Source organism: Lutra lutra, chromosome 1 (genome assembly GCF_902655055.1).
Source record: "Lutra lutra chromosome 1, mLutLut1.2, whole genome shotgun sequence".
In the NCBI taxonomy this organism is placed as follows: domain Eukaryota; kingdom Metazoa; phylum Chordata; class Mammalia; order Carnivora; family Mustelidae; genus Lutra; species Lutra lutra.
The window spans coordinates 119,508,979-119,527,220 of NC_062278.1; the positions used below are offsets into that span (position 1 = coordinate 119,508,979).

At 38.2% G+C, this 18,242-nt stretch overlaps 1 protein-coding gene across 1 annotated transcript in view; it reads left to right on the forward strand.

Moving 5' to 3' along the window:
- UBXN7 (UBX domain protein 7) overlaps positions 1 to 18,242 on the forward strand; it is a 63,562-nt gene that overhangs the window by 25,486 nt on the left and 19,834 nt on the right. Inside the window, exons 4-7 of the mRNA XM_047734173.1 lie at positions 6,631 to 6,696; positions 8,929 to 9,041; positions 15,856 to 16,002; positions 17,682 to 17,772. Coding sequence (XP_047590129.1) covers positions 6,631 to 6,696; positions 8,929 to 9,041; positions 15,856 to 16,002; positions 17,682 to 17,772 — 417 coding nt within the window. The remainder of the gene's footprint in view (positions 1 to 6,630; positions 6,697 to 8,928; positions 9,042 to 15,855; positions 16,003 to 17,681; positions 17,773 to 18,242) is intronic.

Consider the following 18,242-nt stretch of genomic DNA (forward strand, 5'->3'; position numbering starts at 1 on the left):
AATGCAAAGGAAGAATTTCTGAAAGAAATGAGAAGTGCTACTCTTTTGAACACACACTTGATGAGAAAGTGAAACTACCTGTTGCTTGCTGATAAGGAGAAAGTTTTAGTGTCAGGATGGAAGATTACACCAGCCACAACATTCCCTTAAGCCAAAGTCTAATCCAGAGCAAGACACTCTTCAATTCTTGGAAGGCTGAGAGAGGTGAGGAAGCTGTAGAAGAAAAATTTTGAAGTTAGCAGAGGTTGGTTCATGAGGTTTAAGGGAAGATGCCGTCTCCATGACATAGAAGCGCAGAGTGAAGTAGCAAGTGCTGATATTGAAGCTGCAGCAAGTTCTCCAGAAGATCTAGCTTAGATAATCCATGAAGGTGGCTACACTAAGCAACAGATTTTTCAGTGTAGACAAAATAGCCTTCTGTTGGAAGAAGATGCTGGCTAGGACTTCCATAGCTAGAGAGGAGAAGTCTATGCTTCAAATCTTCAAGGACAGGCTGGCTCTCTTGTTAGGGGCTAATGCAACTGATGACTTGAAGTTCAAGCTGGCCCTCATTTACCATTCTGAAAATCCTAGAGCCCTTAAGCTTTATGCTAAATCTTCCCTGCCTGAGCCCTGCAATGGAGCAACAAAACCTGGATGACAACACATCTTTGTACAGCATGTTTTACTGAGTATTTTAAACCCACTGTTGAAACCTACTGCTTAGAAAAAAAGATTCTTTTCAAAATATGACTGTTCAGTGACAACACCCCTGGTCATCTGAGAGCTCTGATGGTAATTGTCCAAAAAGATTAATGTTGTTTTCATGTTTGCTAACACAACATCCAATTCTGCAGCCCATAGATTAAGGAGAAATTTTTATTTTCAAGTCTTATTATTAAAGAAATACATCTTATAAAGCAGTAACTGCCATATATAGTGATTCTTTTGTTGGATCTGGGCAGTGTAAATTGAAAACCTCATAGAAAGGGTTCACCATTCTAGATGCCATTAAGAACAATTCACGATTCATGGGAAGGGGTCAAAATAACATCATTAGCAGGAGTTTGGAAGAAGTTGATTCCAGCCCTCATGTATGACTTTGAGGGTTCAAGACTTCATTGGAGGAAGTGAGTACAGATATGGATAGAAATAACAAGAGAACTAGAATTAGATGTAGAGCCTGAAGATGTCACCGAATTGTTGCAATCTCTAGATAAAATTTTAGTGAAGGAGTTGCGTACAATGGATGAGCAAAGAAAATAGTTTCTTGAGATGGAATCTACTGGTGAAGGTGCTGTGAAGATTGTTGAAATGACAACAAAGGATTTACAATATTACATGAACTTAGTTGGTAAAGCACCAGCAAGGTTTGAGAGGATTGACTCCAATTAAAAAGTATATATGTATATATATATTTATTTATTAAATAATCTCTGCACCCAGTGTGAGGCTCACGACCCCAAGATCGAGAGTCACATGCTTCACCGACTGAGCAAGCCCAGGTGCTGCTTGGTTGGCTCCAATTTTGAAAGTTCTACTGTGGGTAAAATGCTATCAAATGACATCGTATACTGCAGAGAAATCATTTGTGAAAAGAAGAGTCTGTTAGTGCAACAAACTTCATTATCTTAGGAAGTTGCCACAGCCACTGTGGCATCAGCAACTACCACCATGATCAGTCTAGCAGCCATCAACATAGAGGCAAGGCCCTGCACCAGCAAAAAGATTGCAACTTGCTGAAAGCTCTAATGATGGTTAGCATTTTTTAGCAATATTGCACATATAATGGACTACAGTATACAGTTGTTCCTTGAACAACTCAGGGGTTAAGGGAGCTGAGCCCCAGATAGTTGGTCTTCATATAACTTTTGACTCCCCCCTCACCTCCCTTTGCCCACTCCAGAACTTAACTAATAGTCTGCAGTTGACTGGAAGTCTTAACCAATAATGTAAACAGTTGATGAACACATATTTTCTAATTATATGTATTATATACTGTATTAACAATAATGTAAGTTGGAAAAAGTTATTAAAACATCATAAGGAAAACACATTTATAGTACTATACTGTATTTATCGAAAATACCCACATATCAATAGACTTGTGCAGTTCAAATCTATATTATTCAGTGGTCAACTTTAGTGTAAACGTAACTTTTATATGCACTGGGAAACTCAGAAATTCATTTGACTCGTCTTAATGCGATATTTGCTTTGTTGGGGTAGCCTGGAACCAAACCTACATTATCTCTGAGGTATGCCTATAATAATGGTCCTAGGACTAGAGGCGTTGTGTATGGCCTGAGGATAGGTTCTTGGATAGACTTAGCATAAACTAGGAGGAAACAAATGGGAGGAGGTTATGAGCCCAAGAAATAAAAGGGGTTGAGTCCAAGGTTCGCAAAAGAGGAAGTAGGAGACTCACCCAGGAGATTAGATGCCTGATATAGAAGGGCTAAAGTGGGAAAAAGGTGGGTAGGTGTGAAATATTGAGTGGCCTGACTTTGGCAGTTTCAAAATAGAAGAAAATTATCTTGTATGTACTACCTCCACAATAATCATATGCTCTGTTTAGGCACCCATTCTATACCCTATTCTCAGGTATCCTTACTTTCCTAATTGTTATGGTTAAAAAGTATTTGCTAAAGAGTTAAGAAGGTATTCTTTGAGAGGCCATGTTATTCCTGCTAGAAACATACACATTTGAAGTAGGAACTCCTGATTAAAATTTAGAAGATTGGAAAGAATAACATTCCTTGCTGCTGCTTTATAAAGGAAAGGAGGGAAAGAGGGAGGAGAAAGTAATGCAATATTTAAATTTAAAAATTTTCAGTTTAATAATTTCAACATAAATAAAATTCAATACAGAACTAAAACATGGAAGTTTCTTTTTCCTTTTTTTTTTAGATTTTATTTTTTAAAAAAGATTTATTTATTCATTTATTTGACACAGAGAGAGAGAGAAATCACAAGTAGGCAGAGAGACAGGCAGAGAGGGAGAAGCAGGCTCCCCGCTGAGCAGAGAGCCCAACATGGGGCTCAGTCCGAGGACCCTCAGATCATGGCCTCAGCCAAAGGCAGAAGCTTAACCCACTGAGCCACCCAGGCATGCCAGATTTTATTTATTTATTTGACAGAAAGAGAGAGACAGCAAGAGAGGGAACAGAAGCAGGAGGAGCAGGAGAGGGAGAAGCAGGCGGAGTGGGAAAGGGAGAAGTAGGCTCAATGCGGGCCTTAGTCCCAGGACCATGGAATCACGACCTCAGCCCAAGGCAGATGCTTATTGCCTGAGTTACCCAGACACCCCTTTCCTTTTTTAAATCAGATCTCTTTTCCTTGAGATAATTTTGTGGTTCTTTAATATAAATTCACAAATGTGTGGGGCCCTGGGATCAAGCCTTGCTTTGGGCTCCTTGCTTAGCGGGGAGCCTGCTTCTGTCTGTCTCTGCCTGATACTCCCCCTGCTTGTGCTCTCCCTCTCTGTCAAATAAATAAAATCTTTTAAAAAATACAGAAGTGTACATAAAGTGTATATAGGTAATATTTCAAAAATGACATTTTTTAGGGGCACCTGGGTGGCTCAGTCAATTAAGCATGATCCCAGGGTTCTAGGTTCTGGGATCAAGCCTCACTCACATCAGGCTCCCTGCTCAGCTGAGAGCCTACTTCTCCCTCTCCCTCTGCCCCTCCCCCTGCTCACGCTTGCGCGCATGCGTGCGATCTCTGCTCACGCTTGCGCGCATGCGTGCGATCTCTCAAGTAAGTAAAATATTTTTTTAAAAATGAGATTTTTTGCAAATATCTTCTCCCATTCCGAGGGTTGCCTCTTTGTTTTGCTGACTGTTTCTTTTGCTGTGCAGAAGCATTTGATTTTCATGAAGTCCCAAAAGTTTATTTTCGCTTTTGTTTCCTTTGCCTTTGGAGACATATCTTGAAAGAAGTTGCTGTGGCTGATATCGAAGAGGTTACTGCCTATGTTCTCCTCTAGGATTCTGATGGATTCTTGTCTCACATCGAGGTCTTTTATCCATTTTGAGTTTATTTTTGTGTACGGTGTAAGAGAATGGTCGAGTTTCATTCTTCTATATATAGCTGTCCAGTTTTCCCAGCACCATTTATTGAAGAGACTGTCTTTTTTCCACTGTATATTTTTTCCTGTTTTGTCGAAGATTATTTGACCATAGAGTTGAGGGTCCGTATCTGGGCTCTCTACTCTGTTCCGCTGGTCTATGTGTCTGTTTTTATGCCAGTACCATGCTGTCTTGGTGATCACAGCTTTGTAGTAAAGCTTGAAATCAGGTAACGTGATGCCCCCAGTTTTATTTTTGTTTTTCAACATTTCCTTAGCGATTCAGGGTCTCCTCTGGTTCCATACAAATTTCTGGATTATTTGCTCCAGCTCTTTGAAAAATACCGGTGGAATTTTGATTGGAATGGCATTAAAAGTATAGATGGCTCTAGGCAGTATAGACATTTTAACAATGTTTATTCTTCCGATCCAAGAGCATGGAGTGGTCTTCCATCTTTTTGTGTCTTCTTCAATTTCTTTCATGAGTGTTCTGTAGTTCCTCGAGTACAGATCAAAAGGTTGATATCCAGGATCTATAAAGAACTCCTCAAACTCAACACACACAAAACAGACAATCATATCAAAAAATGGGCAGAAGATATGAATAGGCACTTCTCCAATGAAGACATACAAATGGCTATCAGACACATGAAAAAATGTTCATCATCACTAGCCATCAGGGAGATTCAAATTAAAACCACATTGAGATACCACCTTACACCAGTTAGAATGGCCAAAATTAGCAAGACAGGAAACAACGTGTGTTGGAGGGGATGTGGAGAAAGGGGAACCCTCTTACACTGTTGTTGGGAATGCAAGTTGGTGTAGTCACTTTGGAGAACAGTGTGGAGATTCCTCAAGAAATTAAAAATAGAGCTTCCCTATGACTCTGCAATTGCACTACTGGGTATTTACCCCAAAGATACAGATGTAGTGAAAAGAAGGGCCATCTGTACCCCAATGTTTATAGCAGCAATGGCCACGGTCGCCAAACTGTGGAAAGAACCAAGATGCCCTTCAACGGATGAATGGATAAGGAAGATGTGGTCCATATACACTATGGAGTATTATGCCTCCATCAGAAAGGATGAATACCCAACTTTTGTATCAACATGGACAGGACTGGAAGAGATTATACTGAGTGAAATAAGCCAAGCAGAGAGAGTCAATTATCATGTGGTTTCACTTATTTGTGGAGCATAACAAATAGCATGGAGGACAAGGGGAGTTAGGAGAAGGGAGTTGGGGGAAATTGGAAGGGGAGGTGAACCATGAGAGACTATGGACTCTGAAAAACAATCTGAGGGATTTGAAGCAGTGGGGGGTGGGAGGTTGGGGGAACCAGGTGGTGGGTATTGGAGAGGGCACAGATTGCATGGAGCACTGGGTGTGGTGCAAAAACAAGGAATACTGTTACGCTGAAAAAAAAAATTAAAAAAAAAAAGATTTTTTTAATGTTTAGTTCTGCATTTTGTTTTGTTTTTTACTTAATTCTTGGATATAAAATTATATAATGGCATGCACAGACTTTTGGGAAAGATGCTTTGACATGGGGTGGGGGTCTTTATACTCTATTTACTCTTACCACTATTCATCATTTATTAACATGAAGCATTGTTCTGTTTACATGCTGGCCAGGCATGCCATTAGCCTATTTATTTATTTATTTATTTATTAAAAGAGCTGATTTATTTATTTGACAGACAGAGATCACAAGTAGGCAGAGAGGCAGGCAGAGAGAGAGAGGGAAGCAGCCTCCCCGCTGTGCAAAGAGCCCGCCGTGGGGCTTGATCCCAGGACTCCAAGACCACGACCTGAGCCAAAGGCAGAGGCTCAACCCACTGAGCCACCCAGGTGCCCCGCCATAAGCCAATTTAATAACTTTTACCCATATTGAAGGAGTTGTTAAAGGTCCTTGTTTATTATAATGTATATAAATGATCTGAACATATACATATAGGAAGATAACGTTTTTATTATTTTTTTTAGACTTTATAAAATACTTAAGGATTGGGTAATAGATACTGTATCGGATATCAGAAGATCTTGGTTCTGTTTATTTTTTCTTTCAACTAACCCGTTGTGTAATTGTGGAAAGAAATTTTTCTTCCAAAATTAAAAATGTTTTTGGTGTTTATAATTCTACATATGTATCTATTAACTAATAAGTTGTTCTTAAGTATGGTTTAGAAGATAGGAACTCACTCAAGTGTTACACCAAAGGATAGTCAGAAGCCCCGTAGGCTAACGTGAATTAGATGTTTGCAGCATGTATTTAGCTTTGTCGCCATGGGGAGTCATTCTCAAAATCTTTCTTGTTCTGTCTTTTACACAGGTTTGGTTAAGTCTCTTAACTGGGTCTTAATTTTCTTATTTGTAAAACAGAATGGTTGGGCTGAAGATGATTGAGTTAATTTTACATGAATGACTTGAAAGTTTTCAAATATTTTATGAAGGAGGACTCCTTTATAATCTATGAGTGTTTTCAAACAAATACGTATAGATAAGGAAGATTTTAGAAATGTTCCAAATTGAGGTATAAATTTTTGTATCATTTCTGTTTTTTTTTCCTCCTAAAGCTCCTAAAAGACGACGGCCTGCACGTTCAATATTTGATGGTTTCCGAGATTTTCAAACTGAAACTAGTAGGTATCTTTTACCAGTTTATTATCTCTCTATTTTCTTGCTTCTCCCCGCTTTTTCTCCCACATAGAAAACCACAAGATGGAAAAGCACCCATATACTCTCCTACAGGTCAGGATCATGGTTTGTTTTATATAGTTTTTCCTAAAAAGAAAAAGATGATTAATATCAGGTGTAATTACTTTGAGGAGTCACCTTATTTTATTTATTTATTTATTTTTAAAGATTTTATTCATCCATTTGACAGAGATCACAAGTAGGCAGAGAGGAGGCGGAGAGAGAGGGGGAAACATACTCCCCACCGAGCAGAGAGCCCGATTCAGGGCTCGATCCCAGGACCCCGGGACCATGACCCGAGCCAAAGGCAGAAGCCCTAACACACTGAGCCACCCAAGCACCCCAGTCACCTTATTTTAAAAGGAAATTATGAATTCAGTCTGTGATTGTTACTAACTTTTCCTTGAGCTAAATTGTTCCAAATGCTAACCTAACTGGTGATAGAAAAATAATAAGAATGATGCAGAAATGTAAGAAATCTGGTAATTTACAAAGTAAATTAACTTTTGAATGAACACTTAAATGCTGACTATAATAAAAGAAAAAGATGGTTTCCCTCAAGATCTTGACATCTTACCTCACATGAGTCAGAATGGCTAGTATGAAATAGACAAGAAATAAGTATTGGCAAAGATATAGAGAATGGGGATCTCTTGTGAACTGTTGATGGGATTACAAATTGGTGCAGCCACTATGGAAAACAATACGGAGGTTCCCACCAAAATTAAAACTAGCAATACCATATGACCTAGTAATTATAATTCTGGGTATTTATCCTAAGGAAACGAATATGCATCCCTTTGTTTATTGCAACATTTTCAGTAGCCAGGTTATGGAAGCAGTGTAAGTGTCCCATCAATAGATGAATGCATAGAAAAGATGTGGTATTTACATGGTGGAATATTACTAAGTCACAAAAAAGAATGAAACCTCACCATTCATAGCAACATTGTGGACCTTGAGGGTATTATGCTAAATGATATAAGTCAGACAAAGAAAAATACCATATGATTACACATGTGTGTGGTATCTAAAGAACAAAACAAAACAAACAAGTGAAAAAGAGACTCCTAGGTACAGAGAATAAATTGGTTGTTGCCAGAGAGGAGTGGGAGGATAAGCAGAATAGATGAAGAGGATTAAGAGGTATAAACTTCCCATTATAAGATAAGTCACAGTGATGAAAGCTACAACATTGGGAATATAGTCAGTTAATACTGTAATAACTTATATGGTGATAAAGGGTAACTATGTTTAACAGTGGTGAGCATTTTGTAATGTATATAATTATCGAATCGCCATGTTTTATACCTGAAACTAAAAGAATATTGTATGTCAACTGTATTGTAGAACAATAAATGACTAATTGGTAGAAAAAAGGAAATCCTGAAATCTGTCAGTTAAAGGAATGACCACAATGAAAATGCTTATTATAGGGGATTGAAAAACAGAAAAGGAAAAAGCCACACTACCCAAAGCAACCACTCTTTAACATTTTGGATACAGTTGTTTGGAATAGGTTTATAACTTTCTGTGAAGTAAGTTAGAATGAGATTCTTGGCCGCACACTTTTAGAGGATTCAGTGGTGATTTAGCCATGGAATCTTAAAGAAAAGGAGATTTGTTTAGAGAATATGAAAAACCATTGGACCATGCTTGGTTTTGTAGTTGATTTATAATGAACTCATTGCTGCACAGATAGGTCTTAAAACTTTGAAGAGAGTTGAAGGGGAACCCAGACTGATTGATGTTATCCAGGGAAGTCTGTACCCTTCCAGGAGAAGGTGACAAGAGGTGGTCTTTCTCTCTCACTACCAGAATCTTTGGGAATGTAGCTAGAAACAACAGATACATTAGGCTCACTTTCAGAACTGGATAACTGGAGATGAAAATTTTCTCCTGTGCTCAAGTTTGCTTGGAATATGAGAAGGAAATATTTTGATTAGGTGACTCTACTGTAAAGCTTTTGTCCTTACATTTGAATTTGAGCAGCACTAAGTCTTAAGAGTCTCCCCACCTTGCTTTGTCTGTGTTTCAGAATCAGCATTAGCTATTTACATTTGCATGAGGTCAGGCATGTTGTTCAGTAGTTCTTGCAGTTGATGCATGTTTTTATATTTTGAGATTCATGCTTTTATTTTCTAGCTAACAAACTTTTCTATCCTCTTGTGTTGCAGTTCGGCAAGAACAGGAATTAAGAAACGGAGGAGCAATTGATAAGAAACTAACTACCCTTGCAGATCTCTTCCGGCCACCCATTGACTTGATGCATAAAGGCAGCTTTGAAACAGTAAGTTTTTGGAAATTGTAAGCCTTAGCTATGAATCCTTTTGCATTTTCAGTGCCATTTTTTCCTTTCTAGGAACAAAAAATTTTTCAGAATACGGAGAATTGGCATCTTAATAAGTATGACACAAATATGAAATACCTAAAAGATTGCACTGATTTATATTTCTACCAGCAGTATTTGAGATTGAAAATCCGTTTATTATGCTTGTGTGGTATCACTTAAGAGTTTTTGCCATTTGGTAGTTTTTTTTTTTTTTTAATCTTACTTTTTTTAGTTTGTGTTTCTTTGATCACTACTGAGAATAGTGTGCCTGTGTTTATTGGCTTTGCCAATATTTCTATGGGGATCCTATTATATATATATATTTTTAAAATATCTTATCTATCTATTTATTTATTTATTTTAAGATTTTATTTATTTATTTGACAGACAGAGATCACAAGTAGGCAGAGAGGCAGGCAGAGAGAGAGAGGAGGAAGCAGGCTTTCCATGGAGCAGAGAGCCCAACTCGGGACTCGATCCTGGGACCCTGAGATCATGACCTGAGCCGAAGGCCTCAGAGGCTTTAACCCACTGAGCCACCCAGGCGCCCCAAAGATTTTATCTATTTATTTGACAGACAGAGATCACAAGTAGGTAGAGGGGCAGGCAGAGAGAGTGGGGGAAGCAGGCTCCCCGCTGAGCAGAGAGCCCAGGACCCTGAGATCATGACCTGAGCCGAAGGCAGAGGCTTAACTCATCAAACCACCCAGGCGCCCCAAGGGATCCTATTGTATTTTAAAAGAATATCTGTGTAGTAGCAAAAGATATTCTCCTTCAGTTTTCTGGTTTTAATTTGGCTAAAGCCCAAGAAAAACTTTACAGAGCAGGTTTATGTGATTGCTAAATTATAAGCTTAATGAGGGCAGGGGTAATATGTTTCTTTTTATTTTGGTAATCCTTGGGACCCAATTTCTGGCTTTTGTTGTTGTTGTTGTTTTTAGATTTTATTTATTTTTTAAAGTGAGAGGAAGAAAGCAGGAGTTGGGGGGACGAGCAGAGGGAGAGGGAAAAGCAGATTCCCTGCTGAGCCAGGGACATCCTCCCACCCCCAGCCAACGGTAGATGCTTAACTGACTGATCAACACAGGTGCCTCCAGTTTCTGGTATTTTATAGAAACATAGTATCTGTTAAATGAATGAGTTTGCTTAGAATTTTCAATATTCTGTTGCTGTGTTTAGACAGTTGCTTTTGTGTGTTAACTAGCATGTTAATACTCTTTTGAGTCAGAATAGCGTTTCTGTAGATGTAAATCACTTACATTTCAGGTAGGATTTTTCTGTTAGCATAAAGTAGGCCAAATAACACTGACAAAAATGATGCTTGTAGCTGCATATTTGGAAGTGAATTACGATTTTTTTTTTTAAGATGTTATTTATTTATTTGACGGAGATCACAAGTAGGCAGAGAGGCAGGCAGAGAGAGAGGAGGAAGCAGGCTCCCCGTGGAGCAGAGAGCCGGATGCAGGGCTCAATCCCAGGACGCTGGGATCATGACCTGAGCTGAAGGCAGAGGCTTTAACCCACTGAGCCACCCAGGCGCCCCAGTCATGATTGTTTTTTAAAATATTTTTTACTTTGACATACTCTTAGAGTAGCCTAAATGAAATACTGAGGATTAAAAATTTAACCAAGCCTGTACTTCAGTTTTAATTTTCTGAATTGTAAAACCTGAAAGTGTTTGGCTGCTTGTAACAGAAGATCCAAATGATAGTGATTTGTCTAAGCCTGCCTGCCTGCCTGCCTGCCTTCCTTCCAGGTTTTATTCACCTATTTGAGGGGAGAGACAGAGCACAAGCATTGGGAGGGGCAGGCACAGAGAGGGAGAAGCAGGCCCTTCACTGAGCTTGGAGCGCGATCTGGGGCTCAACCCTAGAACCCCAGGCCATGACCTAAGCCAAAGGCAGACACTTAACCGACTGAGCTACCCCGAAGCCCCAAGCGTTTCTTTTTGTCATGTAAGTAAGACCAGAGTTGAGAGTCTTTGATGATTCATTAGTCAACTCAAAGATGTTTTCTTCTTGGCAGCTGCCTATCCTTTCTTCTGTTCTGGTGTTCAGCCTTAAGAGAGAATAGCAGCAATATGAAAGACAAAAAGGATCTGAGTTTGTTTTGCCATGTTTTCCATTTTTTAGTAGCTTCTGAGATGCTCTAGGGCTTAATGAAATAACTATGAACTTGGTTTAATTTGATCACTTTGGATTCATAAAAGCAGTTACTCTGCTGCTTGTTCTTTGAGGGGAAATGTGAATCTTTTTTGATATTATCTGACATTTGATTCACTTTGTTAAGTTGTATCACCTTTTTTCTTTGTATTTCATGACCTGTATTATTCACAGCAGTCCATTTATTCGCTGATAATACTAACCTTTATTGTTTATAAATCTGTAAGTAAACAGTCCCACAAAAGGTAGGCATTTAATTATGACTAATGATGAATATTAGTTTTATAAAAATTGGGGAGGTAATATGCAAAATTAAGTCACTGAAGATTAGGAAGGTGAATGTTAAAAATCAGAGGAACACTGGCTGCTCAGGCAGTGTCCATAGGTTTGGGCACTATCTTAGATGTATTTGAGCCAGTTTTACAGGTTTAGAAACTGGACTTTCTTAGTGTAATTAGAGGTAACGAAATGAGAGACTGATTAATTCACTTGTTTACTCATAACTATTTTTGATATGTATATACAGAGAGAGAGAGTGAGGGGGGAGAGAGAAAGAGAGGAGGAGGAATTTCAGGTTACAGTAGTTGCTGGGAGAAAGAATAAAATAGAATGGGGAAGGAGAGAGAGGGCTATTTTTTGTTTAGGGCCATTAAGTATAAGTGTTTTTACTGGTAAATTGAAAGCAAAGTTGATTTCATTAATTTCATATAAGTTTATAACTCTGAGGGGACAGAACTATTTTATTTTAAAGATTTTTATTTATTTGAAAGCGCACACACACAAGGTGGGGAGAGTCAGAGGGAGAAGCAACTCTCCACCCAGCAGGGAGCCTGATGCAGGTCTCCAACCTGGGACTCAGTATCATGACCTGAGCCGAAGGCAGTTGCTTAACCAACTGAGACACCCAGGTGCCCCCAGAACTATTTTAGATAGGAAAATGAGGGAAGATTATGAAAGGATGAGATTTGATAGAAACCTGAATGGAGCGAGGGAGTGTGAATTATAGGAAGGTCCAGGGGAAGAGTAGACAAAAGAGTTAAGTGTAAAGGAACTGGTACTGGAAAGACCTAGGCCTAGTTTGGATACAGCCAAGAAAACCAATGTAGCTAGAGGTGAGTGAGCAAAGCACTTCAGATGAATGATCTGACCTGAGCAATGGAACATTTCTTGGGTTTTCTTTTTCTTTTTTCCTTTTTTTCTCCCCCCCTCAAATAAGCTCCAAACCCAGCATGGAGTCCATTGCGGGGCTTGAACGCACAAGCCTGTGATCAAGAGTTGGATGATGAACGACTGAGCCACCCAGGTGCCCCTTGGGTTTTCTTATTTTTCTACTTAGCCCTTAAGTTCTGTGAACACAGGGACTTTGTTTTATTTACTGTTCCATAGTGCCTGTACGAGTTTCTGGCACATAATTGGCCCTTGTTAAATCTTTGTTAAATTATTGAACAGCATAATCTGGAGTATATTGTACAGAAAGAATCAGAACAATTTCCTTGATATTCTTTATTTTAATAGGAAATGTGTATTTATTTGTTAAAATTGTCATTCAGTTACACATGCACCTAGTCATAATCACTAAGAGTACTTTATTTATTAATCTCAAAAGTACTTGCTATAAATGTGGGTAAAAGTAATTAACATTTCCATAAGAAAGTACTGGCATATTTTAATATTTCCTTTTTAGTTTTGTAGATATATATTTATTATTGGAACAAATTATTTTTTCTTCTGTATCCTTATTTTTCATACTTTCCTGATCTGTCTGGAACTGAGAGGTTAGTCTTTACTGTTCCCCCTTGTCATGATAAATCCCATCACATAACTCTCTGTTTGATATAGCCACACTTGCCCTTGGGTCTTCCTGTAATGGCTTTTGACTATTGACTCAGAACAGCCTAATAGATTCCAAGAGGGAAGATTCATCATTGTCCCATGGTTCACTCTCACCTCCAGTACTTGACTCATACAATTTGTCTACTTAGTGAGATTGTGTCAAGATTTTTACCTTTTGTCCAGACATTGTTGCTATGCATGACATTTGTATCTTCTTTGGCTCCTTCCTTCTTAATAGATCTTAATAGGTTTTTTTGTTTCTGGGTTCTTTTGGTTTTTTTTTAAAGATTTTATTTATTTATTTGTCAGAAAGAGAGGGAGTGAGAAAGCAAGAGAGTGCAGGCAGAGGGAGAAGCAGGCTCCCCACTGAGCAAGGACCCCCCCCCCCCCCACCCCGCCCCGCAATGTGGAACTTGATCCCAGAATCCTGGGATCGTGAACTGAGCCGAAGGCAGACAGTTAACTGAGTCACCCAGGTTTCCCAGATCTTCAGGTGTTTTTGCTGTTAAGAGGTTTTGCCCCCCAATGTGAGCTTCATGAAGGCAGGGATTTTTGTGTTTTGGTAATTGCTGTAAGCCAGCATCTATAACTGTACCTGAAACATGGCAGGTTCTCAGTAAGTAACTGTTGAATGAATGAATCTGAATGAATGAAAGCATGAATGCAAGTAAATGAATTTTTTAAACACAGAAAACAAGTGATTTTATCATTTTTGAACTCTGGGCTTTATTTTTTTAAATATTTATTTATTTTAGAGAGTAGGGAGGGGCAAAGTGGAGGGAGGGAGAGAAGCAGACTCCCTGCTGAGCATGGAAGGGCACCCCCCCTCCGGCGGGGGGAGCTCCACCTCATGACCCTGAAATCACGAACCTGAGCCAAAATCAAGAGTCAGCCGCAAAAAAAAAAAAAAAAAGAGCCACTTAGCCAACTGAGTGACCTCAGGTGCCCCTAAACTCTGAACTTTTATTATTTTTGGTTTTACATTTTTTTTTCCTTGTCAGTGTTGTATTTGAAGCAGATGTAAATTTATCTTGTTATAGGGGTATGTACTCTCCAGTCTGTCTCTCTAGAATGCATTAATTTTTTCCTTTATTCTCAGATGCTTTTCTTCTTTTCTTTCCTTTTCTTTTTAGAGAGAGAGAGAGGGTTAGAGGGAGAGAGAATCTTAAGCAGGCTCCACACTCAGCGTGGAGCTCAGTTCAGGGCTCAGTCTCATAGCCCTGAGATCATGACCTGAGGCAAAAATTAAGAGTTGGATGCTTAACCCACTGAACCACCCACACATTCCTCAAATACATTTCTTCAGTTAGACAGTATACTTACTTACCACCCATTTATTAAATCTATGTGAATGCTATAGGTATGGAAGTAAGTGGAGCATTATTACTTCTAGGAACAAGGAGTTATTATATTTGTATAATAAAATTCTTATTGTACTATAATTTAAAATAAGGCTTCAACCAGTTAAATACAGCTTCCTGGCTCAATACATGGATACTTCTTTTTTTTTTTTTTTTTTAAAGATTTTATTTATTTATTTGACAGAGAGATCACAAACAGGCAGAGAGGCAGGCAGAGAGAGGAGGAAGCAGGCTCCCTGCTGAGCAGGAGCCCGATGCAGGGCTCGAACCCAGGACTCTGAGATCATGACCTGAGCCGAAGGCAGCGGCTTAACCCACTGAGCCACCCAGGCGCCCCACATGGATACTTCTTTTTAGAACTTGGGTTTTCACTCATGGGATCAGTGAATATTAGAAAATTGTTTTGGGGGGATTCATACAAAAAAACAAATTAACAGTATTTGTAAGATTGTGTAAGCCTTAGAAGATATTCTTGGCTTTACATCTTACAATATTTCAGAAATGTTTATGTTCTTCAGTTGTTATTAATCTGAGTGAATTGATCCTTAAGATTTTCTCATATCAAACTGGTAGGAAAATAATATTATTCTAGGACAGAATTACTCAAAACTGTACCTTTCATTTTGGATTTTATGCAGAGGTTTGAGGTAACATTTGCCTATTTGCCTTCCTGCTATTCTTTTCCTATTTGGCAATATTTTATAGGTCTTTGTGGTAATGAGAAACTGTGAAGCAAAAAGTACACATTCATGATTGATATTTGTACCATACAGTAGGGAGCCTTGGAGATCATACTGAAATATTCTGTGATGCTGTGATCTCATGTTTTGAAATCCATCTTTAGGAATAACAACCTTAGGAGAAGACACCCTCAGCAGCTCTAATGATGTGTTTAGGGTGATTCTGTAAGATAGCACATGCCTGATAGTTGGGATGAAAATGGTATTTGAAACTGTGTATGGGAAACACATTTTGAAGTTACGTATACACATGTATGGAAGTATTGAAAAGAAAACAATAAAGTAATACCTACTGCTTACATCTGTTTAAAAGGAGAGATATTTGTGGATTGGGATCAGAAGAGATAATACAATATAATTAGGTGACTTGTCTACCTTGTTTGTGGAATCTTTTTTAGGTAAAGATGTTTAAATGTACAGTAGAAATCTAGTCATTAAATAAGTAACAGTGTAGAAATGAAAAGCGTTAATTTAAATTTGAAGAACGCTTGAAAATGGAGAGAGTATAATTATATACATATATGCAAATTAATGTAAATACTGTGTAGATACTGAAAACTCTAGATGTTGTACTGAGGAAAAAAATATTTATGAAGACAACTTCTGAATTCTGAAACATATCAGTTACCAAGTAGAAAGTGTTCCTAACAAGTGTTATGTTACTTTATTATTACAGGCCAAAGAGTGTGGCCAGATGCAAAATAAGTGGCTAATGATAAACATTCAAAATGTACAAGACTTTGCATGCCAGTGCCTCAATCGTGATGTATGGAGCAATGAAGCTGTGAAGAATATTATCCGGGAACATTTCATTTTCTGGCAGGTGAGGAGAGTTAATCAAAACTTTTGTGGTATTTTACTTCTATAGTATGGATGTTGGGGAAGAAGCATTAGGTTATAAAATGGGGAAAAAATTAATAACAGTTAAATTGTGACATATGAAAAATTAAAACCACCTATAATGGCTGAAATAGTAAGGGCAAGTGAAAATAAGGGCAGCAATGAAGAACTCCTAAGGGAAGGAGGAAAAAAAGAACCATGCCATGTAAACCATATAATACTCATATCTCAGAAGAGTTTATATATGTATATATATTTTTAAAGATTTTATTTATTTATTTGACAGATCACAAGTAGGCAGAGAGGCAGGCAGAGAGAGAGAAGGGGAAGCAGGCTCCCTGCTGAACAGAGAGCCCGATGCGGGGCCTGATCCGAGGACCCTGGGATCATGACCTGAGCCGAAGGCAGAGGCTTTAACCTACTGAACCACCCACGCTCCCTGAGTTTATGTGTTTTGAACAAATGTACAACTATACTGTTCAGGAGAAATATAACAGCCACATAAGTAGTTTAAAGTTTTCTAGTAGCCACATTTAAAAAGGTCAAAAGAAATAAGTGGAATTACTTTTAATATATTTTTAAGATTCACTATTTGTCATACAAAATTAATATTAAAATATTGAGGGTTTTTGTTTGTTGGTGTTTAAGTCTTTAAGATTTGTTATGTATTTTTAAACTTAGCAGTATCAAACTAGCCACATTTCAGGTACTTCAGTACTGCATGTTCTAGTGGCTACTGTACTTGACAGTGCAGATGGAGAAGTTCTTGGAATAATGGAAAAACATTGACTAAGGTCTGGATTTTAGCTTGAGTTCAATACTCCCATCTGAATGTCCTTAGACTTGTCACTTAGGGTCTTGCTGGTTATATTTGCTTTTTATATGAATCATCAGGCTAAAGTTAGATGACCTTGCCCTGATTTTTTATTTTATGAAAAGTTAACTGAAAATAAAAGACTTCTGAATGAACTTAATTCTTTAACCAATGCAAGTTATGCTTTTGTTGTTAATTTGCCTTTTCATGTGTTGCAGGCCCCTAAATTCAGTATGATTTTTCTGAATGGTAACCTTTTATTCAGCATCTGTTGATTGGTTATCTCTTTGTCTAGCGCTATGCTAGGAACTCAAGCATATAATCTTAATATATTATGATTTCTTTTTTAAAGATTTAATTTAATTTATTTATTTGACAGACAGAGATCACAAGTACATAGAGAGACAGGTGGAGGTGGGGGGTGGAAGCAGGCTCCCTGCTGAGCAGAGAGCCCGATGTGGGGCTCAATCCCAGGACCCTGAGATCATGACCTGAGCCAAAGGCAGAGGCTTTAACCCATTGGGCCACCCAGGCGCCCCAGTATATTGTGATTTATTAAGATGCATACAATTGAGAGGAATTACATAGGTGGACAGAGAAACAGGAAGAGCAATAAACTGGGAAGGGAGGAAGAACAGATTAATGTTTCTGTAAGTTTCCAGAGGGATTGAGGGCAGGAAGTTGAGGGATTGACACCAGATCACTTTCATTTTCTATTTAATGTAGTAAGATTCTAACACATACCAAAGGTATATTTGGATAATTAATTGCTGTTGGTATATAACAAGGATGTAGTTGACACTTAATTTTTAGAAACTGACCTTTTTTTAATATCAATGATTTAACAGGTTTATCATGACAGTGAGGAAGGTCAGAGATACATACAGTTTTATAAGCTGGGGGATTTCCCCTATGTTTCCATCCTGGATCCACGGACAGGTAAGATTTATGTCTGCTTATAGTCTTTAGCCTCTCATTTATCTTTCTTTTTCTCAATAATTGATCTTTAATATTTGACTTGGATCCAATTTCAGTTATTTGTAATAATTTAGATAAAGGGGTTTTGTTCATGCCCTTGAGAAATGTTTAAATAACTGTGAAGTATGTGTTTAAGAGTCTGTTTCTGTTAACTTTGGGAGATGGTAGTATTTTATATTTTTGTACAGTTCTGTCCTTTTAAAGAATAGCTTTTTATCTTTCTTGTCCTTTTATAAGGGATCCCCTTAGGTTTTCTATCCTTAAAATATTAAGATTGTTCAATTACTGGTTGTAATCCCACCAGAGAAGCAGAGGGTAGAGCTAGTTTTATTATTTTAAGTGAATTTCATATAGATAGTGCTTTGTCTGAATCTCTTCTTAAATGGCAATTAGTGCTATCAGCAGATAATGTAGCTCCCCTGCCGTGATGG